Below are 23,366 nucleotides of genomic sequence, written 5' to 3'. Positions count from 1 at the left end.
ACCGGTGAGGGTTCGTCAGTGCCGGCGGCAGCGACACCAGCGCAGCGCCATCGCCTCAGCCGCCATTGCTTTAGCCACCCCCGCCATAACCCCTCACGATGAGAGGCCGCGCTCCCCGCCAATCACAGCGCACAATGTTTCCGTGTCGCACCCCACAACCAATCAGCGTTACCCATGCAACCCAGCGCCAGCTCTCCACCAATCAGAGCGAGGCGCGCCAGAAGGCGCCGCGCTCCCTGCTCTATCCTCGGCGTGCCGGCACTGCGTCGGGGGGTGGGACATCCAGGGCGCTCCGCCAATCAGCGCGGCGGGCGCGGCGCCGGCAGCCAATGGGGCACGGGGGGCGGGGCCCGGCGGCCGCCATGATCGAGCAGCAGAAGCGGAAGGTCCCGGGCCCCGGGCCTGGCCCCGGCCCCGCGCCCGGCGCCCCCCCGGGCCCCGCCGCTCCCGGAGCCGCCCCCGCGCCAGGCCCCGACCTCCCGCTCGTCCCCGTGCCCGCCAAGCGGCCCCGCCATGACCTGCCGGGGGCGCCGGGCACGGGCGGTGCAGGGGGGCAGCCGGCGGCCGGGGCTCTGCTGCAGGCGGTAACCGGGGACCGTGAGGGGAGGGTGGGAGGAGATCCGGGAGGGATGGAGAGCTGAGGGGAGAGGGGCAGGGGCGGCTCCGTGAGGAGGGAAGGGCCACGAGGGGGTTGGAGCTGGCCATTGCTGAGGCACCTCTGGTGCTGAGTGCGGTTCTGGGACCCTCGGAGCGGGTCCGGGGAATGGGGAACGGGCTGGGGACCCAGGAGGGGCTGAGGGAGCTGGGCAGGGGCTCAGCCTGGAGCAAAGGAGGCTCAGGGGCCCTTGTGGCTCTGCACAGCTCCTGCCAGGAGGGCACAGCCGGGGGGGTCGGGCTGTGCTCCAGGGAACAGGGACAGGAGCAGAGGGAACGGCCTCAGGCTGGGCCAGGGCAGGCTCAGGGTGGGCACAGCAGCAATTTCCCCATGCAAAGGGGGCTCAGGCCTTGCCAGGGGCTGCCCAGGGAGCTTTGCAGTGCCCATCCCTGCAGGTGCCCCAGCAATCCCTGGAGGTGGCACTCAGAGCTCTGGGCTGGGGACAAGGTGGGATCAGCTGGGACTCGATGTCCTTGCAGCTCTTTGCCCACCTCATCTCTGGATCCTGAACACCAGAATCCCAAAGGCTTTTCCCACAAGGGAATATCCATCCAATGCAAGCCCAGCAGCAGAGGTGTCCCTGCCCCAGCCCCTTCTGGCAGGGAACATTTTCTGTTCCCCACAGCTCCAAACCCCTCACACCAACAACAGAAAAGGAGCCCTGAAAATCCTTAAAATCCCATTTTTGCATATTGGGGGGAAATTTCTGCATGGACAGGGGGCTCAGGCCTTGGCAGGGGCTGCCCAGGGAGGTTTGCAGTGCCCATCCCTGGAGATGCCCAAGGAATTCCTGAATGTGGCACTCAGAGCTCCGGGCTGGGGACAAAGTGGGGATCAGGCACAGGATGGACTTGGTGACCTTGGAGCTCTTTTCTAGCCTCAGTAATGCTGGGATTCTGGAATTCTGGTGGGAAAGTAAAGATGCTCAGCAGGGGTGGCAGCCTGGCCATCCCCTGCCCTTGTCCCTTGTCCCTCACGGTGTCCCCTTTGTTCCCCAGGGCCCCCCGCGCTGCTCCTCGCTGCAGGCCCCCATCATGCTGCTCTCAGGACACGAGGGGGAGGTTTACTGCTGCAAGTTCCACCCCAATGGCAACACCCTGGCCTCAGCTGGCTTCGACAGGCTCATCTGTGAGTGGCACTGCTGTCCCCAGGCTCAGGCCCTGCTGCTGAGGGGTTTCAGCTCATCCTCCCCTGCTCCTGCTTGTGAATTGCTTCCCCAGGAGGCTTTTCCCAGCTCCTGTGGCAGGTGCCATCCTGCTGGGGCTGGAAATGTGCCTTGTGGTGTTATTGTCGTTGCATTAATTGAAAGGATGGGACTAAAATCAGGTTAAAACCCACTTATTGTTTAAATAAACATCAGCCCCAGAGGCTGGGAGGTTTTGAGACAGCAGGCAGTGACCATAGCTCAGGATAGTCACAAATTCTTTGTTGCAGGACAGTAAATAACTTCCTAATCTTATGGACAGGCACCAGAGAGAATGTTTTGATTTTCTGACCTGTCACCTTTCCTTACTTTTACTGCAATGCAGATACTTTAACCAATAGGCTGTAATTCATGTACACACATATACTTCTGTTATAACATGTAAAAAATTATAATCTTTGCTATAAGAGGTTATAGCTGATAAGGTGGTAAGCTATAGGTTTACAATGTAAGGGTGTAATTGTATAGAATAATTTAATTTATAATATACTTTAACCAATAGGCTGTTATTGCATGTACACACATAAACTTCTGTTATAACATCTAAAAAATCATAATCTTTGCTATAAGAGGTCATAGCTGATAAGATGGTAAGCTATAGGTTTACAATTTAAGGGTGTAATTGTATAGAATAATTTAAATCATTCTATACAATTACACCCTTGCATTATAAACCTTTCACCATTTTATCAGTACAGTTTCTCACTTACTCAAGGCATATTCTTATTTATAACTATAAAAACATAAGTTTATGCATTTTCTATTCAATGTCTGCATACTTTATTTTCACATCAATCCAAGCTCCTTCCAAGGCTGCAAATCAAACCCTTCAGTGTCTGTGGCATTTTCTGTCTTTCCATCTCCCACAGCTGGGGCGGGCTGTGACAGCCCTGTGTCCCTGTCACACGGGTCCCAGAGGTCTGCAGAAATGCAGGTTTTGATGCTTCCAGAGGTCTGCAGAAATGCAGGTTTTGGTGCTTAGGCTTGCTGAAGCAAAGATTATATTTTTTCTTAATAAATTCACCTTATCAAGATCCCTGAATCTCCTGTACCCTGGGGCTCACCTGATGCTTTGTCCCTGCTGTGAATGTCCCAGCTGGGATGGACTGGGGATGGTCCATCCTGCACTTTGCTGAGCCCCAAAGATCAGCTCCATGCACAGCACAGGCTGTTGCTGTGCCTTTCCTGTGCTCACCTGTCCTCGCTTGCTGTCCCCCAGTGCTCTGGAACGTCTACGGGGACTGTGACAACTTTGCCACCCTGAAGGGACACAGCGGGGCTGTCATGGAGCTGCACTACAACACGGATGGCAGGTGAGGGCAGGGGCTCTGTGCTGCTCAGGAAACAGAGCTGGAGCCCCAGGAGGGGCTGAGGGAGCTGGGCAGGGGCTCAGCCTGGAGCAAAGGAGGCTCAGGGGCCCTTGTGGCTCTGCACAGCTCCTGCCAGGAGGGCACAGCCGGGGGGGTCGGGCTGTGCTCCAGGGAACAGGGACAGGAGCAGAGGGAACGGCCTCAGGCTGGGCCAGGGCAGGCTCAGGGTGGGCACAGCAGGAATTTCCCCATGCAAAGGGGGCTCAGGCCTTGCCAGGGGCTGCCCAGGGAGCTTTGCAGTGCCCATCCCTGCAGGTGCCCCAGCAATTCCTGGAGGTGGCACTCAGAGCTCTGGGCTGGGGACAAGGTGGGGATCAGGCACAGCTTGGACTTAATGTTCTTCTCTTTTCCCACCTCAGTGATTCTGGGATTGTTGCCCTTGCTCAGTCCATGAACACCAAGTCCTTGTAGTGTGGGCAAAGGATCTGTGGGCAGCTGTGACCCCCCAGTGTCATTGATGCAGTTTTGGGGAGCAGAGGGAAGTTTATGTTGGGTCACAGGGGAGCGGGAGAGAGACCAAATGAGATACTGGTTAATTTAAAAGGCTGTTCCACCATCACTGCAGAGCTTTGCTGAGCTGTGCTTATCCCCAATGCTCCTTGAGGAGGAAGAAAACCAATTTCCAGCAGGGATTGAGGGGAGTTTGTCTGTGCAGCTGTTCCAGTGTCAGTCAGTGTTTCAGGCTCCTCCAAAACACCAAAGGGAAAGGTTCTTCTCCCTCTGGTTACTTTTTGTCTTAGTTTGGAAAGCCAGGTGTCTGCAAAGGCAGGTGCCTGCCCTGAAATGGAAAATGCAAACCCTCTCCCTCTGAATTGCTATAAATTTTAAATTGAGGGGCTCTCAGGCAGAAGATATGGGAGCAAGAAATAACAGATCTTTAATAGGGAAGAAAATAAAAGGATAAAGTAAACAATGCAGTGAACTAAACCAACACTGCCAGAGTCAGAACCCAACCTGACACCCTGTGGGTCAGGCTGTTGGCAGCAGTCCCATTGGAATTGTGGCTCAGCCCTCCTGCAGTGTCAGGGCTGGTTCTGCTGGAGCAGGGATCCTGGAGAAAGGTGCAGTCTCTGCCTCTGAAGATCCAGGGGCAGAGGCAGCTGCTGTTCCTCTGGGCAATCCAGTGCAGAAGCCGTGCTGGTGTTCCAGAATCTCCAGATTCTATCCGGGTAGGAATGCTTGGCTCCTCCCTCTGGGCTCCCATCTCCCAATGGGATGCTGTAGTTCTTATCAGCCATGCAGGGACGTTCAATAGCTGTTATCAGCAGGAGGAGTGGGTGTGGAAGAGATAAGGAAAGCTGCCCACTGAACAGGAGACAGCTGCCATGCAGATGGCAAAGAGAAACAATTTGCTTGGCAATCCAGGACAGGGGTGAGGAGAGATGGGAAGGGAGCAGAGCCCTCACTGTGGTTGTTGCCTGCAGCATGCTCTTCTCAGCATCCACGGACAAAACCGTGGCTGTGTGGGACAGCGAGACAGGAGAGAGGGTCAAGAGGCTCAAGGGCCACACGTCCTTTGTCAACTCCTGCTACCCTGCCCGGAGGGGACCCCAGCTCGTCTGCACCGGCAGCGACGATGGCACTGTCAAGGTCAGTGTATGCTGGGTTTGGGGGTGCCCTGACAAAGGCAGGAATGATGGATCTGACTCCATGTTCCCAGAAGGCTAATTTATTATTATATTATATTATATTATATTATATTATATTATATTATATTATATTATATTATATGCCCTACTAAACTATACTAAAGAATACAGAAAGGATTTAGTAAGTACGAAATGCTAAAAAGATAACAATGAAAACTCGTGACTCTCTCCAGAGTCCTGACACAGCTTGGCCCTGATTGGCCAAAGAGTGAAAACAACTCCCAGCAGAATGCAATGGAACAATCACCTGTGGGTAAACAATCTCCTAACACATTCCACATGAGCACTGCACAGGAGAAGCAAATGAGACAAGAATTGTTTTCCTTTTCTCTGAGGCTTCTCAGCTTCCCAGGAGAAAAATCCTGGGCAAGGGGATTTTTCCAGAAAATATGAATGCCCCACATATGTGCCCTGGGCAAAACCTGCAGAAAAAAGGTGGAAAAGTTTTAGGATCTTCCCATTTATCTGAGCTGAATTCAGCTTTTTCTTACTCATTTTGTTATCACTCTGAGTTCAGAGTCAAAAATGTGACAGCAAATTTCACTGCTCTCTTTTTTTTTGTACTTCTCATGGGGGTGGGGAAGGTTGAGCTGCTCAGCTGGGATTTTTCTGCTCAAGTCCCTGAAAGGAGGAGGAGACTGTGATGGTGCTCACAGGGGTCTGAGGATGAGGGAAGAGATGAGGATCTGACTCCAGGTTCAGAAGGCTGATTTATTATTTTATCATATATATTACATTAAAACTATACTAAAATAATAGAAGAAAAGCTTTCATCTCAGAAGGCTGGCTAAGCTTAGAATAGAAAGGAATGAATGACAAAGGCTCTGTTTCTCTGTCCGAGCCAGCTGACTGTGATTGGCCATTAATTAGAAACAACCACGTGAGACCAATCCCAGATGCACCTGTTGCATTCCACAGCAGCAGATAATCAATGTTTACATTTTGTCTCCGAGGCCTCTCAACTTCTCTGGAGAAAAATCCTAAAGAAAGGATTTTCATAAAAGTAGTCTGACAAGGGACAGCTGGGGGGGTCGGGCTGTGCTCCAGGGAACAGGGACAGGAGCAGAGGGAACGGCCTCAGGCTGGGCCAGGGCAGCTCAGGGTGGGCACAGCAGCAATTTCCCCATGCAAAGGGGGCTCAGGCCTTGCCAGGGGCTGCCCAGGGAGCTTTGCAGTGCCCATCCCTGCAGGTGCCCCAGGAATTCTTTCTGGACAGAAAATCAGAGACCAGAGTTTCTTTCTGGATTAGCAGAGCATGAGAACTCTTCCTGAAATCTGGGCTAGCCCCTTCTTCTTTCTCCTGTATTCTCATGTACTGGCTCCTTTTTCCCTCTCCTGAAATCTCTGCTGGCCTCTTCTTCCTTCCCTTCATTCCTGTGCTCCAGACACAGCAAATTCAATGTTTTTTATAAAGATCTCCAGATCTGATGTTGTTTATGAGACCCACAAAGGGATTTCAAGAGAACAGGCTGAGTCTCTGCCAATATCTCTGCTTTGATTTTGTTGTTAAATATCTGTGCCCACCTCTTACAAGTGCCACATTTCTTTCCAGCTGTGGGACATCAGGAAAAAAGCTGCTGTGCAGACATTCCAGAACACCTACCAGGTCCTGGCTGTCACCTTCAATGACACCAGTGACCAGATCATCTCTGGAGGCATCGACAATGACATCAAGGTAGGACCCTGTGTCCCTTTTCCTCCTGTCACACCTTGTGTTGGTCAAGGACAGCTGTGGGTGCCTCCTGCTGAATTTTACATCCCCAACCCTGTACTGGTGGTACAGGGCCAGTAAAGTGACAGGGAGCTGTGACAGCCTGGCAGGGACAGCGTGGCACTCGGGTGTCCCAGCACTGCTGTCACTGCAGAGCCAGGCTGGAATGCTGGCAGTGCTGGCAGCCTGGGCCAGAGCCATGTGTGAGGTAAGCTGAGGAGGACGTGGTGACGTCCCCTGTGTGCCCTCTGGCCCAGTTGGCAGCTGCCCTGGCACCTGATGCTGTGGAAAGTTCTCATTTACCAGTGAGCTCAGCGTTCATTCAGCTGATTGCCCTGGGGCTGCAGGGCTCAGACTGTCCCCAACCTGTCACAGGCAGAGCTCAGTGTGACACTGCCACCAAAACTGCCCTTAGCCTGACAGAGCTGTCCCCAACCTGTCACAGGCAGAGCTCAGTGTGACACTGCCACCAGAGCTGTCATCAGCCCCTCACCAGCCTGTCTCCATCTTGTCACAGCCACAGCTTGGTGTGGCACTGCCACCAGAGCTGTTCTCAGCCTGCCAGAGCTGTCCCCAGCCTGTCACAGCCAGTGCCCAGTGTGGTACTGCCACCAGAGCTGTCCCCAGCCTGTCACAGCCAGTGCCCAGTGTGGCACTGCCACCAGAGCTGTCCTTAGCCTGTCACAGCCAGAGCTCTTGTGGCGCTGCCACCAGAGCTGTCATCAGCCCCTGCTCCAACCTGTCCCCGGCCTGTCACAGCCAGAGCTCCATATGGCACTGCCACCAGCACTGTCCCCAGCCTGTCACAGGCAGAGTTCACTGTGGCACTGCCACCAGAGCTGTCATCAGCCCCTGCTCCAACCTGTCCCCGGCCTGTCACAACCAGAGCTCCATATGGCACTGCCACCAGCACTGTCCCCAGCCTGTCACAGGCAGAGTTCACTGTGGCACTGCCACCAGAGCTGTCATCAGCCTGCCAGAGCTGTCCCCAGCTTGTCATAGCCAGTGCTCAGTGTGGCACTGCCACCACAACTGTCCCCAGCCTGTCACAGGCAGAGTTCACTGTGGCACTGCCATCAGAGCTGTCATCAGCCTTCCAGAGCTGTCCCCAGCCTGTCACAGGCAGAGCTTGGTGTGACACTGCCACCAGAGCTGCTCCCACTGCCCTTCTTTGGGAAGAGCAGCCTGGAAATGGGAACTGGGGAGTTCCTGCTCCTTGCCAGGGGCATTTGGGGATTTTGGGGCCACTTCAGGAGGAATTCTGCAGGCCTGGGGCTGCTGGCGTTGAACTCCTTGGAGATTGAACAGATCCACTTAGAAATGTTCTGAAAGGCAAATTCCGTCTTTCTAGAAACCCATAAACTTCCAGCCTCATGCTTCCATAGCATCATGGAGTGCTTTGGATGGAAAGGATGAAACCCCACCCAGTGCCACCCCTGCCATGGCAGGGCCACCTGCCACTGTGCCAGGTGCTGCCAGCCCCAATGTGCAGCCTGGCCTTGGGCACTGCCAGGGCTCCAGGGGCAGCCACAGCTGCTCTGGCAATTCCAGCCCAGCCCCTGCCCACCCTGCCAGGGAACAATTCCCAATTGCCAAGATCCCATCCAGCCCTGCCCTCTGGCACTGGCAGCCATTCCCTGGGCCGTGTGTGTGGGGTTGCTGCCCTGTAACTCCTTGGACTTTGAACACATCAGTTACCAATCTAAGGCACAAATCCCATTTTCCTACAACTCCCCTCTGTGGTGGTGTTCACAGGGGTCCCAGGATGAGGGAAGAGATGAGAATCTTGATTCCGTGTTTCAGAAGGCTGATATATTATATTATATTATATTATATTATATTATATTATATTATATTATATTGTACTATACTATACTGTACTATACTATGAAATTGATATATTAAAACTATACTAAAAGAATAGAAGAAAGGATTTCATCAGAAGGCTTGAAAGGAATGGAATGGTAACAAACCTTGTGACTGACCAGAGAGCCTGAGACAGCTGGGCTGTGATTGGCCATTAATTAAAAACAACCCCATGAGACCAATCCCAGATGCACCTGTTGCATTCCACAGCAGCAGATAATCATTTTTTGCATTTCATTTCTGAGGCCTCTCAGCTTGTCAGGAGAAAAAAATCCCAACGAAAGGATTTTCCATAAGATATGTCTGTGACACCCATCAATCTCCAGCACTGCTGGCTGTGTGTGTTAGTGTGTTTGTGTGTGTGTGTCAGTGTGTTTCTGTGTTTGTGGTTTATGTTTTTATGAGTCTGTGTGCCAGGTGTGGGACCTGCGGCAGAACAAGCTCACCTACACCATGCGGGGCCACGCCGACTCGGTGACGGGCCTGAGCCTCAGCTCTGAGGGCTCCTACCTGCTCTCCAACGCCATGGACAACACAGGTACAGCCTGCTGAGCTCCAGGGACACCTCTGCCTGCTCATCCTGGCACAGCTGAGCTGAGCTGAACTGGGCTGCAGGGAGCTGGGCTCCAGAGCTGAACCCTGAATTTGGGTCCTTGAGGGGAGAGCAGCTGCCTCAGGGGGTTTGTCCCAGCTGGGAGGGAACTGGGGACAAGAGCCTGGCACAGGTTGTCCTGCAGGGCCTGGGGACAAGAGCCATGGCTCAGGTTATGCTGCAGGGGCTGGGGACAAGAGCAATGTCACAGATTTGTCCCCTCAGCAGGAGTGACAGCCCAGCTGCTATAAGACATTGGGGACAAGAGCCATGGCACAGATTTGTCCCATTGGCAGGAGTGACAGCTCAGTCCTGGAGGACACTGGGGACAAGAGCCATGGCACATGTTTGTCCCCTCAGAAGGAGTGACAGCCCAGCCCCTGCAGGACATTGAGAATGAGAGCGATGGCAGAGGTTATCCTGGAGGACACTGGGGACAAGAGCCATGGCACAGGGTGTCATGCAGGGCCTGGGGACAAGAGCCATGTCACAGGTTTGTCCCCTGAGCAGGAGTGACAGCCCAGCTACTGCAGGACACCAGGGACAAGAGCCATGGCACAGGTTATCCTGCAGGACACTGGGGACAAGAGCCATGGTGCAGATTTGTCCCCTTAGCAGGAGTGACAGCCCAACTCCTTGAGGACATTGGGAACAAGAGCCATGGCACATATTTGTCCCCTCAGCAGGAGTGACAGTCCAGCTGCTGCAGGACACTGGGGACAAGAGCCATGGCACAGGTTATCCTGCAGGATTTGGTGACAAGAGCAATGGCACAGGTTATCCTGCAGGACATTGGGGACAAGAGCCATGGCACAGGTGATCTGTGCACTCTGGCTCGTGTCAAGGTGACCTGGCTGTGTCCCCTCAGCAGGAGTGACAGCCCAGCTGCCACCCTGCTGTCCCTGTGTCCCTCAGTGAGGCTGAGCCCACCAGGGCTCATGGGACGTGGCAGGGTGAGGAAAAGCCTCCTGTGAGGAGCTGGGTTCCATTTTGGGATGGCAGCTTGGGGAGTTTTTGTGTTTCCACATTGCAAAGCCTCCTGCAGGGGAAGCTGCTGGTTCCCCATGGCCTGTGGGGAATGAGGGGTCAGGGAGCCTGTCCTGGGCACGAGGGCTTTGCCAGGGCTGCCTGTCCCTGTCCCTGTCCCCCTCAGCCTCTGTCCCTCCCTCTGCTGCAGTTCGGATCTGGGACGTGAGGCCCTTTGCCCCCAAGGAGAGATGTGTGAAGATCTTCCAGGGAAATGTCCATAATTTTGAGAAGGTGAGTGTGCTCCACTCCTTGTTCAGTTCTGAGTGTGCTCCACTCCTTGTTCAGTTCTGAGTGTGCTCCACTCCTTGTTCAGTTCTGAGTGTGCTCCACTCCTTGTTCAGGTCTGAGTGTGCTCCACTCCTTGTTCAGTTCTGAGTGTGCTCCACTCCTTGTTCAGGTCTGAGTGTGCTCCACTCCTTGTTCAGTTCTGAGTGTGCTCCACTCCTTGTTCAGGTCTGAGTGTGCTCCACTCCTTGTTCAGGTCTGAGTGTGCTCCACTCCTTGTTCAGTTCTGAGTGTGCTCCACTCCTTGTTCAGGTCTGAGTGTGCTCCACTCCTTGTTCAGGTCTGAGTGTGCTCCACTCCTTGTTCAGGTCTGAGTGTGCTCCACTCCTTGTTCAGGTCTGAGTGTGCTCCACTCCTTGTTCAATTCCCTCTGCTATCAACTTTCCTCTAAATTGTTTTTTTTTCAATTCAAGCTTAGGCCAGAAAGGCTTTAATAAGAACTCAAAGAAAGATGAATCCACAAAGTGGCTTCCAATTAAAGCCTCAGTAACAAGATTTCTTTGCTCAGTTCATTTGTAATTAGTTGTAAATGAAGTGTTTTCTACACTTACCATCTACTTTGTGTAAAATAACAAGGCACTGGCTGTTTCCAGCAATAAAATAAAATCTGTAATTACCATCTCATCTTCCAAGGGAGATCATTAAAGTGGTGCTGGTTAAAGTCTCATGGTGATTTGAGTTCAAGGAAAAGGGGGAAACTAAATATGTCTGTGCATGTTCTTTTGTTTTAGAACCTTCTGAGGTGCTCCTGGTCCCCAGATGGCAGCAAAATTGCAGGGGGCTCTGCTGACAGGTGAGTGCCACTGCATTCCTGTGTTCCCAGCAGCCCCTGATGGATTTGCAGCATTCTGCAGGCTCAGGGCTTTGTGTAGAGGTGGGAAATCCCAAACAGCCCTCAGGGAGTTTTCCTCATTTCCTCAGGGATGTGTTTCTGCTGCTTTGGGCTCTGTGGAGGATCATCTGAGTGTTGTAAAATCTGGTTATTATTGTCAAAAGCTGGCTGAGGCTCTGCCCTGTCCCACCACAGGATCCCCAGCAGGTGACAGGGACATCTTTGCCACTGGCTTGGACCCCTGGGTGTCCTGGCAGAAGCTTGGGGGGTCTTTGAGCAGGGCTGTGTGTGGGGTTGGAGGGTGAGGAGCACAAATCCCAGTTAAATCCCTGCCTGGTGGGATTCCAGAGATCATTAATGGCTCCTCCTTTAATTAAGGAGAAAAAAATCAATTGGCACATCTCAGACTTGTAAATGAAAGATTCTGTAAAGTGAGCTGAGGAGTGAAAGGGCAGAGGGAGGAAGCAGAGCAGGGTCTGAAGGTCCCTGTGAAGGACACCAATGTCCCCTGGAGCAAATCCAGGCCCAAATCCAATGCCAAGGAGACAGGAATTCCTGCAGGCCAGGGGCCAGGCCATGGAGCAGCAGTAATCACCTGATTAATGAGCTTCTGATAGCACAGAGGCAGAACTTGAGCTCTCCTTATCCAGATTTAGTGGGGCAGCTGTCCCAGCATGAGCTGGGGCTGTGACTGCCCCCAGCCCTGCTGGGCTCTGAGTGGGGAGGGAGAATTCCTGCCTGGGGAGAGCAAGGATCCCTGCCCTGGGGGGAACAGGAGCAATTCCTGCCCTGGGAGAGCAGCAATCTCTACCTGGGGAGAACAGCTCCTGCTTTGGGAGAGAGCAGCTCTTGCCCTGGGGGATAGGGCAGCAATCCCTGCCCTGGTGGGGAGAGCAGCAATTCCTGCCTTGGGTTAGCAGCAATTCCTACCTGGGGAAGCAGGGATTCCTGCCCTGGTGGGGAGAGGAGCAATTCCTGCCTTTGAGAGCAGGAATCCCTGCCCTGGGAGAGCAGCTTCTGCCTTGGAGGGAGAGCAGCTCCTGCCCTGAGGAGAGCAAGGATTCCTGCCCTGGAGTGGAGAGCAGCAATTCCTGCCCTGGGTGGGAGAACAGCTCCTGCCCTGGAGAGAGCAGAAGTTCCCGCCTTGGGAGAGCAATTCCTGCCCTGAGGGAGAGAGCAGCAATTCCTGCCTTGTGGGGAGCAGCAATCCCTGCCCTGGGGGGAAGAGCAGCAATTCCTGCCATGGAGAGCAGGAATCCTACCCTGGGAGAGCAGAAGTTCCTGTCTTTGGAGAACAGCTCCTGCCTTGGGGAAGCAGGGATTCCTGCCCTGGGGGGGAGAGCAGCTCCTGTTTTGGGAGAGCAGCAATCCCTACCCTGGGAGAGCAGCTCCTTCCTTGGAGAGCAGCAATCCCTGCCCTGGGAGAGCAGCTCCTGCCTGGATCCCTGTAGCCAGGCTGAGCCCTGTACTGGGCAGGTTTTCCTGGAGTTTGGGTCACTTTTGGTTCTTTCTGCAGGTGCTGCTGGAGCTCAGGGCTCTGGCAGCTCCTGGGGCAGGTCCCAGCAGAGCTCCCCACAGCACACACTGGGATTTTGGGCTCAGTTTCCCTGACTCTGAAACTGTTTTTAAGTGTGAAAGCTGAGCTGTGCCTGGTGCCCCCAGGGGAGGATCCTGGGGATTCTCAACCCGGGCAGGGGCTCAGGCAGGAGCCAGCAGTGGGTGAGGCCTGGCAGAGGGTGATCAAAGGGCTCAGCACGATCCCATCACTCCCTAATAAACGCTGGTGAGTGCCTCATGTGGCACAGCAGGAAGAGATCCCTGCTTAGAGCTGCTGGCAGGCAAGGATTGCAGTGCAGCAGGGGCTGGGGGCTCTGGGCTCCTCACTGCCAGCCCAGGGCATGCTGGATGTGCACAGAGTGTGTGAGGCTCTTTGGGAGGGTGAGACCCCTCCTCCCCATTCCCAGCGCTGCTTTGCTCCCTGTCCCTGCACTATCAAGGATTTCTTTGGTCTCACAGCTTTCCAATCCATCTCTGTGCCCTGAGGGGTGAGGGGCACTGCTGGCAGGGAGGTTTTTGCCACTTTTGACTCCTCCCTGCTCAGCCTCTCCTCTCCTGGGCCTGTCAGAGCAGCATTTTTCCATTTTTCTCCTGGGAGGTTCCTGTTTATCCTCACAAAGATCATTCCAGCTGCAGAGCTGTCACTATGGGACACAAAACAGCACAAGCACACCCTGCTGCTCCCAAGGTGGAGAAAAGGGAGGGTTATTTTCTGACTCCAACATTTACAGATTTCCAAAAGTGACAGTGCTGTGACAGTGTTCACAGGGGTCTCAGGTTGAGGGAAGAGACGAGGACCTGACTCCATGTTTCAGAAGGCTGATTTATTATTTTATGATATATATTTCATTAAAACTATACTAAAAGAATAGAAGAAATTATTTCATCAGAAGGCTGGCTAAGAATAGAAAAGGAAAGAATGATAACAAAGGTTGATGTCTCAGCTCTCTGTCCAAGCCAGCTCACTGTGATTTGCCATTAATTAGAAACAACCACATGAGACCAATCACAGATGCACCTGTTGCATTCCACAGCAGCAGATAATCAATGTTTACATTTTGTTCCTGAGGCCTCTCAGCTTTGCAGGAGGAAAAATCCTACGGAAAGGATTTTTCATGAAAAGATGTCTGTGACAACAGTGCCACCTCTCCAATGACACTGAACAAACCAACAGGCCATCAAATTTCTCTTCCTCCATAAAAGAATGCAAAACAATGAGTTATTTACAGAAAGTGTGTGAAAAAGTTTGTTACAAGAATGTGAACATCAGAAGGCTTAGAAAATCTTAAAAAATCAGGGTGACACAACCACCTGGGGGCACAGGCATTTTGCTTGGCCCGTGCCTGCCCTCAGCAGGACTCTATATCTTGGTTTGGAATGACAGGTGTCTGCTAAGGAATGCAGGAGCCTCTCTTGAAATGAAGAATGTAAACTCTCTTTACTCCTCTGAATTGCTATAAATTTTAAATTAAGGGGCTCTCAGGCAAAAATATGGGAGCAGGAAATAACAGTTCTTTAATAGAGAAGAAAATAAAAGGATGCAATAAACAATGCAGTGAACTAAACCAACACTGCCAGAGTCAGAACCCAAGCTGACACCCTGTGGGTCAGGCTGTTGGCAGCAGTGCCATTGGAATTGTGGCTCAGCCCTCCTGCAGTGTCAGGGCTGCTTCTGCTGGAGCAGAGATCCTGGAGAAAGGTGCAGTCTCTGCCTCTGAAGATCCAGGGGCAGAGGCAGCTGCTGTTCCTCTGGGCAATCCAGTGCAGAAGCCGTGCTGGTGTTCCAGAATCTCCAGATTCTGTCCGGGTAGGAATGCTTGGCTCCTCCCTCTGGGCTCCCATCTCCCAATGGGATGCTGTAGTTCTTATCAGCCATGCAGGGACATTCAATAGCTGTTATCAGCAGGGGTCCCCTCCCAGGGAGGTGTGAATGTGGTCACTCAAAGAGAGGGATAATGCAAACTGCCCACTTGACAAAGGTAATCTGCCATACAGATGGTAATTGAAAACATCTTGCCTTGCAATCTGGAACTCTGTGTTGCAGGTTTGTGTACGTGTGGGACACCACCTCCAGGAGGATCCTGTACAAGCTGCCTGGCCATGCTGGCTCTGTCAATGAGCTGGCCTTCCACCCTGAGGAACCCATCAGTAAGTGCTCCCCCCCTGCCAGGGCAGCAGCTCCAGGGCTCACTGATCTGCTGATCCTCTGGGGAGTGACCTCAGAATTGCTAATTATCAGATTTAGGGGTGGCAGAGCCTGGTTTGCTCATCCCCAGTTGGGTGGGGGCACCCTGGGCTGAGCACAGGGACTCTGGGACTGGGCTGGGGACAGCCAGAGGGCAGCATGGTTGCTCTTGGGGGCTGTCACTGCCCAGAGCTTGTCCTGCCTTCCCAGGGGCCATGAGGAACAGGTTTGGAATGGCTGGGATGCCAGGGGTATAACCATGTGTGGTGATTCCATCAGGACATGGATCACCTGGGAGCCTGGGGGGTCAAAACTGCCCCAAAAGCTGTAGGAAGCAAATCAGAGAATCACAAAATCACAATCCCAGAATGGTTTGGGTTGGGACAGACCTTAAATCCCACCCAGTGCCACCCCTGCCATGGCAGGGACACCTTTCTCTGTCCCAGGGTGCTCCAACCTGACTTGGACACTGCCAGGGCTCCAGGGGCAGCCACAGCTGCTCTGGCAATTCCAGCCCAGCCCCTGCCCACCCTGCCAGGGAGGAATTCCTTCTCAAAATCCCACCAAAGGAAGCTCTGGCTGCAGTTGGTTTGGGCTCTGTTCTGGAGGTGGCACCACACTCGGAGATGCCTGATGCAAAGCTCAGGTGACTTTTCAGAGCCATCTGAAGCTGGGACCGGGCTCCATTCCCATCTCCTGGGCTGGGCAGGACTGCAGGGTGCTGGGTTTCCATGGAAATGCTCCCCTTGGCCTGGTCAGCAGCCAAAAATTCCCAGCAGTCACCCCCAAAGGCAAAGCAAGGGGCAGGGAGCTCTGGGTACCCTCAGCTCTGCTGGGCTGGGGCTGTGCTGGGGGACCAGAGCCAGCTCCTCTCTGGGTGTGGGATCCTGTGCTCAGCTCCTCTTGGCCTATCAATCACAAATAACAATTTAAAAACTCTTATTAAAAACCCATTGAGCCATGCAGCTGCTGGCTGGGAGCTCCTGGTGATGTTAATCCATAAATCCCTGCAGGATTCTCACCTGCACAGGCAGCCAAACACGGGGCTGGGAATTGGTGCAGAAACCCCCAGGGCTCTCCTGGACAGGGATGAAACCACTGCTGGTGTCTTCTGGGTCATTCTTGGGAATTCCCTGAAGAGAGGAAGGGTCTGGAGCCCCAGGAGGGGCTGAGGGAGCTGGGCAGGGGCTCAGCCTGGAGCAAAGGAGGCTCAGGGGCCCTTGTGGCTCTGCACAGCTCCTGCCAGGAGGGCACAGCCGGGGGGGTTGGGCTGTGCTCCAGGGAACAGGGACAGGAGCAGAGGGAACGGCCTCAGGCTGGGCCAGGGCAGGCTCAGGGGGGATTTTTGGGAAGAATTCTCCATGGAAAGGGTGTCCAGCCTGGCAGGGGTGGATCCCCATCCCTGGAGGGATTTAGAAGTCCTATGGATGTGGCACTTGGGGACATGGACGGGGCTGGGTTAAAGGTTGGACTCGATGATCTCAGAGGGATTTTCCAGCCCTGATGATTTTACAATTCCACAAAGACATCAGAGTGTTGCCCTTCTGACCAGTGTCCAGCCCTGCTGGTGGAGTCCCCATCCCTGGAGGTGTTCAGGGCACCTGGGGATGTGGCACTGCTGGGCAGGGGTGACCCTGGGCTGGTGCCAGGCTGGCAATTGGGTTTGATGCTCTCGGGGGCGTTCCCCAAGCTCAAGGATCCCCTGGCTGTGGCTCAGGGTGACTCAGGGCCGGTGGGAGCTGGGAGCCATTGGGTTTTCCCTGCTCCCAGGGAATGCTATCCTGGGGACACTTTCCTGGCCAGATGTGCCCTCTAGTGGCACCAGGAGCTGGCAGAGCCAGGGCTCGGTGACACAGAGCTGTTCATGGCTGCCTTGGGAAGCAGCTGAGACCTGGCTTGCAAAAAAATGAGGAGTTTGGGCTGTGTCCTCAGGGAGGTCTCAAACCACTGGGGTCATTTTTGCATTCTATGTCAATTTCTATATTCTAATTTTTGTTTTCTTTTTCAGTGTTTATATTCCATTTTAATTTTTTATTGTATTGCAGTTTTTGTATTTGAATTTTTGTATTTATTTCAGTTTTCATATTTTAATTTTGATATTCTATTTCAGTTTTTGTATTCTATTTTAATTTTTACATTCTATTTCATTTTATATATTCTAATTTTTATATTCTATTTCAGTTTTTATATTCTATTTTAATTTTTTATTTAATTTTTATATTTTATATTTTTGTATTCTATTTTAGTTTTTATATTCTGTTTTAATTTGTATGTTGTTTTAATTTCTTTATTCCTTTCTTTCCTTGCCCCTCAGTTCTGTCTGCATCCAGTGACAAAAGGCTCTACATGGGGGAGATCCAGTGATGCCCCAGGAGCTGCAGGATCTGTGCCTGGGTGCTGCCCTGGCAGGAGCTGGGTGCTTCCCCTCCCAGTGCAGCAGGTGACAGAGCTCGGTGTGACAGCCCAGTGCAGGCTGTCCCCTCCCCACATCTCACTGGGCAGCTTTTTCCACCTCCCCTTTCCTTGGGAGGCAGGAAAACTTGGATTTCAAAGGAATTTCGTTCTGTCTGTGCAACTGACAGTGAAACCCTTCTCCAGATCCCTTGAAATTGAGAACTTTTGGTTCAGTTCCACACGTGGCCTGTATATCCCTGTCCTGTTTTCTTTGGAGGTTTTTTGATACAGTTAAAACTGCAATAAATGGCTTTTTTTTACACAGCTCAGTGCCTGGGGTTTGTTGCTCTGTGTCTTGGTTTGGACAGGTGTCTGCTGAGGAAGGCAGGAGCTTCCCTTGGAATGGAAAATGTAACTCCCCTCCCTCTGAATTGTCATAAATTTGAAATTAAGGGGCTCTTAGGTAAAGATATGGGAGCAGGAATAACAGTTTTTTATTAGGGAAATAAAAAATACAAATGCAATAGTGCAAACAAACCCTGCCAGAGTGTGAGCAGGCCCTGGCACGCTGTGGCTCAGGCTGGTGGCACAGCCCCATGCCAGGGGGGCTCAGCCCTCCTGCAGTGCCAGCTGTGGCTCTGCTGCAGCAGGGATCCTGCACAAGGGGGGAGTTTTCCTCTGCAGCTCCAGGGCTGCTGCAGATGGGCCTGGGCTCCCTCTGGCAATGCAGGGCAGCAGAAAGCTGCTCCTCTGGCAATGCAGGGGGCAAAGGCTGCTGTGCTGTGCCAGGCTCAGATTGGATCCAGGTAGGAATGCTCGGCTCCTGCCCTGGGCGCAGCATCTCCCCATGGGATGCTGGAATTGGATCAGCCCTGCAGGGACACTCAGTGGCCATGGAGAGCAGAGATCTCCTGGAGGGAGGGTTGGCTGTGGGAGAGATCAAGAGAACTGCCCCAAGAACAGCAGAGAACTGCCCCATCAGATAGGGATAGGACACAAACCCCCATTTCCAACCTGAGACTCTCTGGTTACTTTTCTGTTCTCCAGTTTTAAATTCAGGTCCTCACCTGTAGATAACCAGGGGAATCATTGAGGTGGAATGATGGAATTATTGGTGGAATCACCAAACTCATGGAGTGGTTTGGGCTGGAAGGGACCTGAAATCCCATCCAGTGCCATCCTTGCCATGGCAGGGACACCTCCCACTGTCCCAGGTGCTCCAGCCTGGCCTTGGGCACTGCCAGGGCTCCAGGGGCAGCCACAGCTGCTCTGGGCACCCTGGCACAGCCCAAACCTCTCTAACCAGCCCTTGCCAGGCTACAAACCCCCTGTGGCAAATGGCACTGGGGGCACCTGCAACCAGCCAGGAAATCATTCTTTCCTTTCCTTTCTCCATTTGCTGCAATGGGTTTTGGTGCTGGTTTCCATCCTTGGTTCAGGAATGTGAATGCCAGAGTGGTTTGGGTGGGAAGGGATCTTCAATGGCAGCTGATTGCAGGGCAGGGCCACCTGCCACTGTGCCAGGTGCTGCCAGCCCCAATGCCCAGCCTGGCCTTGGGCACTGCCAGGGCTCCAGGGGCAGCCACAGCTGCTCTGGCAATTCCAGCCCAGCCCCTGCCCACCCTGCCAGGGAACAATTCCCAATTGCCAAGATCCCATCCAGCCCTGCCCTCTGGCACTGGCAGCCATTCCCTGGCTCCTGTCCCTCCATCCTTGTCCCCAGCCCCTCTCCCAAGTCCAGGGAGGGTTCTCCAGCTCCTGGCAGCTGCCCGCATTGTTCCCCTGGCCCCCGGGGGAATGGCAGGCAGGATCCCATGGAAATGGCTGCTGCAACCCTGGGGCTGTCCCTGGAGCTGTCCCTGGTCCCCTGGGCTGTCCCATGGTCCCTGCCCTCAGTGGATGAGTGACAGGAGCCCTCAGGGAGGTGCTGCTCGGGCAGAGCCATCTCCAGATCCCAATGGGTGTGCAGCTCCAGGCAGACAAAGCCCTCCCTGGAGAGGGGCAGGCAGGGCTGGAGGCACAGGAGGGTTATTTTATTTACTTTTTAAAATTTTACTTACTTTTATTACTTTTTTATTTACTTTTATTTATTATTTTATTATTTCTTATTATTAATTTATGTTTTATTTTATTTTATTTTTTCTTGTGATTTGTTAATTTATTGTTTTATTTTATTATACATATATATTATTAATTTACTTTATTATTTTAGGGGGTTTTTAGTGCCAGGAAGGACTGAGCCCCTTCCTCTGTCCCACAGATTTAGGGTTTAATTAGGGCCTGTTATAATCCCAAGGGTTTATGGGTTTATTGGGAGCTATACCCAAGTGCCAGAGGGGAGAGGACCCTTGGGACTGATCTGTGACAGCAATCCTGTGCCTAACCAGGTCCTGCTTCTTTAAAGGAGCCAAAAAAGGGTTTTGTTCCTAATTCCCACCCCAGGAACCAGCAGGGAACTGAAGGAGGGGCATCACTGTTCCCCTGCCCTGAGTCCTGGGCAGTCCTGGGGCTGCTGGTGCCAGGCAGGGGGGGTGGATGGATCCACAGCCCAGCCTGGGGTCCCTGGGTGTCACCCTGGGTGTCACCCCCTGTGCCCAGACACCCCCCTGGCCTGGGCATGAGGGACACAGAGCTGTGACCCAGATCGGGAACTGATCCGGATTAAGGGGAAATCCCTGAGCAGAGGGATGGGAGAGAGACCTGGATGGACAGAGCAGGGCTGGACAGACAGAGCAGGGCTGGACAGACAGAGCCTGACCTGGATGGACAGAGCAGGGCTGGACAGACAGAGCAGGGCTGGATGGACAGAGCAGGGCTGGATGGACAGAGAAGGGCTGGACAGACAGAGCCTGACCTGGATGGACAGAGCAGGGCTGGACAGACAGAGCAGGGCTGGATGGACAGAGCAGGGCTGGATGGACAGAGAAGGGCTGGACAGACAGAGCCTGACCTGGATGGACAGAGCAGGGCTGGACAGACAGAGCAGGGCTGGACAGACAGAGCAGGGCTGGATGGACAGAACCTGACCTGGACGGACAGAGCAGGGCTGGACGGACAGAGCAGGGCTGGATGGACAGAGGTGACCTGGATGGACAGAGCCCAGCCTGGATGGACAGAGCAGGGCTGGACAGACAGAGCCTGACCTGGACAAACAGGAGCAGACCTGGATGGACACAGCCTGACCAGGATGGATGGAACCAGACCTGGACAGACAGAGCCAGGCCTGGACAGACAGAGCCAGACCAGGATGGACAGAGCCACACCCTGAATGGACAGAGCCACACCCTGGATGGACAGAGCAGAGCTGGGCAGCCCTGTGGGCACTCCCTGCCCATGCCCAGCTGCCCCTGGCACACTGCCCCCAGCACTGACCACCCAGCTCAGGGCCCTGTGCCCATCCCAGCTCTGTGACCATTCCCAGTGCCAAGGAATTAAACAATAATTCATAATGAGGAATTAACCCTTTGTTCCTGGTGGCAGTGAGGAGGGACACAGGGTGGGGAGCTCAAGGTTTCAGTGCTCATTGCAGCCAGGGCTGGACGATGCCCACCCCTGGGACCTTGAGTCGCTGTCCCAGCCCCTGGGAGGGAGGGAAGTTGGTCTGGGAGAAGTTGGAAGCCACCTTGGAGGGCTGGAGCCCAACTTGGAGAGCTGTAACCCACCTTGGAGAGGTGGAACCCAACTCGGAGAGCTGGAACCCAACTTGGAGGGCTGGAACCCAACTTGGAGAGCTGGAACACACCATGGAGAGCTGGAACACACCATGGAGAGCTGTAACCCATCACGGAGGGCTGGAACCCACCTTGGAGAGCTGGAACCCAACTTGGAAGGCTGGAATCCACCATGGAGAGCTGGAACTCACCCTGGAGGGCTGGAACCCACCTTGGAGAGCTGGCACTGATCACCCAGAAGTGCCAGGGCCAGCACTGCCACCACCCCTTGGGGACAGGACAATGCCCTGTGCTGGGTAGCAGAAAATCCAGAGGGATTTGGGGCCAGTTTCCCCCATTTCCACTGATTCTCAATAGCATTAAGGGGGATTTGGGGCCAGTCCCCCCTGTTCCCCCTGGTTCCCAGCAGCATCCAGGAGGATTCAGGGCCAATCTCCCTATTCCCACTGGTTCCCAGCTGCACCTGAGGGGATTTGGGGGCAGTCCTCTCTGTTCCTACTAGTCCCAGATGCACCTAGGGGTATTTGGGTCCAGTTTCCTCCATTTCCACTTGTTCTCAACAGCATCCAGGGGGATTTGGGGCCAGTCCCTCTGTTCTTACTAGTCCCAGCAGCATCCACGGGGATTTGGGGCCAGTCCCCTCATTCCTGCTGCTTCCCAGCTGCACCCAGGGAGATTTGGGGCCAGTTTCCCCCATTTCCACTGGTTCTCAATAGCATTAAGGGGGATTTGGGGCCAGTCCCCCTGGTTCCCACTGGTTTCCAGCAGCATCTGGGGAGATTTGGGGCCAGTCCTCCTCTGTTCCCACTGGTCCCAGATGCACCCAGAGGGACTTGGGACCAGTTTCCCCTATTTCCACTGCTTCTCAGTAGCACTAAGGGGGATTTGGGGCCATTCCCCCTGCTCCCACTGGTCCCATGTGCAGCCAGGGCAGCCCAGGGCTCTCCTGGCTCCCATCCCACAGCAGATCCAAGCCAGCCCTGGGCCGTGGCAGCAGCAAAGCTTTCGAGCTTCATCTGAGCGCAGAGCAAATTGTTTCCTTAACCAGGTTTATTCCTCCGAGGGAGGAATTTGCTTGAGAGATTTCCACTGGAAATTAAATCTTTCCTGGGATCCGGATAAACAGCCCCAGTTCCTGGAGCTGGGCTGGCAGGGGGGGCTGATCCCCGGCCTGGGGGGCTGGGAGTGACCCCGAGGTGGCCCTGGGGAGTGTCCCCATCGCTGTCCCTGTCCCCATCCCGGTCCTTGACCCTTTGGCAATGCCAGCACCCCCAAGAGCTCCCAGGGGAGGGGTGGATGCAGCACCCAGAGCACTGGGGGTGCAGTGGGATGGATCCAGCACCCCCTGTGGGGTCAGTGGGGACATCCTGGGACATCCCGGGACATCCTGGGACAGTGGGGACATCCCGGGACATCCCGGGACATCCCGGCTGGCCAAAGGCAGCTCCGGCCCCGCCCCTCCCCTCTCATTCCGTCCTGTCCTTCCTGCAGCTTTTGCCTCCCTTTTCCCACTGCTGCTCCCTAATGAATTCAGAGAGTTCCAGCGATGGTTTCTGAGAGAATGGAAAACAATTATTTGCTCTGGTGGGGAATAGATGCTGTTTAGTCTGTGTTTAATGGGAAGCTAATTAAATTACATGAGCAAGTGAAGAGAAATTTTTTTGTTAATTGTGAATTTTGCGAGCTACAAAGGCGAAATGATGATGATGGATCCTGTGATGTGCTGCCCTTCTCCCCAGCACAGAGATAAGATAACAACAGAGGAGGAATGGTGGGAACTCATTTTAACTCATCCATCAATTCTGCAACAGCCGCCTGAGCCCGATCCATTACCTGGGATCCTCAGAGCTGCTGGTGACTGGCAGCTGGGGGCTAATTATCTTCAAACTGGGGAAAGGTTGCTTAAATAAATGTGTGCTTCTTCCTGGAGGTAGCTGGGGATGTCACAGACTCACAGAATCCCAGAGTGGTTTGGTTGTGGGGATGTAAAGCTCATCCCATTCCACCCCTGCCCACCATCCCTGGGTGCTCCAAGCCCTGTCCTGGGCCTGGGACATCCCTGGAGTCAGGGCTGGAGCAGCCTGGACCCCAAGGATGGAATATCCTTGACCCCGGGGTCAGGGACATCCTGGAGCAACCCTGACCCCACAACCAAGGTCTCTGTGACCCCAGGGATGGAGCATCCCTTACCCAGGGCCTCTCTGATTCCAGGGATGGAGCATCCCTTACCCCAGAGCCTCTCTGATTCCAGGGATGGAGCATCCCTTACTGCAGAGCATCTACAACCCCAGGGATGGAGCATTCCTGATCCTGGGCCTGGGACATCCCTGGAGTCAGGGCTGGAGCAGCCTTGAGCCCAGGGATGG

At 53.9% G+C, this 23,366-nt stretch overlaps 1 protein-coding gene across 1 annotated transcript; it reads left to right on the top strand.

Moving 5' to 3' along the window:
* The first annotated feature begins 362 nt into the window (after positions 1 to 362).
* Positions 363 to 17,641, top strand: SNRNP40 (small nuclear ribonucleoprotein U5 subunit 40). The gene is made up of 10 exons (XM_054292454.1): positions 363 to 584; positions 1,654 to 1,783; positions 3,079 to 3,172; positions 4,654 to 4,819; positions 6,431 to 6,553; positions 8,873 to 8,993; positions 10,225 to 10,307; positions 11,093 to 11,154; positions 14,795 to 14,898; positions 17,250 to 17,641. Exons 1-10 carry the CDS (start codon positions 363 to 365, stop codon positions 17,297 to 17,299), a joined length of 1,155 nt encoding a protein of 384 aa, XP_054148429.1. The 3' UTR covers positions 17,300 to 17,641.
* Positions 17,642 to 23,366: the final 5,725 nt, after the last annotated feature.

Source organism: Melozone crissalis, unplaced genomic scaffold (genome assembly GCF_028551555.1).
Source record: "Melozone crissalis strain CALT ecotype California unplaced genomic scaffold, PUWL_Pcris_2 ptg000111l_1, whole genome shotgun sequence".
In the NCBI taxonomy this organism is placed as follows: domain Eukaryota; kingdom Metazoa; phylum Chordata; class Aves; order Passeriformes; family Passerellidae; genus Melozone; species Melozone crissalis.
This window is presented reverse-complemented; position numbering and strand designations above follow the sequence as displayed.

Excerpts from the sequence above, each read along its gene's own strand:
- SNRNP40 (XM_054292454.1), top strand. The coding sequence starts at position 363 with ATGATCGAGCAGCAGAAGCGGAAGGTCCCGGGCCCCGGGCCTGGCCCC. Across the intron at positions 585-1,653 it reads CCGGGGCTCTGCTGCAGGCG|GGCCCCCCGCGCTGCTCCTC; the intron begins GTAACCGGGGAC and ends TTTGTTCCCCAG. Across the intron at positions 10,308-11,092 it reads ATGTCCATAATTTTGAGAAG|AACCTTCTGAGGTGCTCCTG; the intron begins GTGAGTGTGCTC and ends CTTTTGTTTTAG.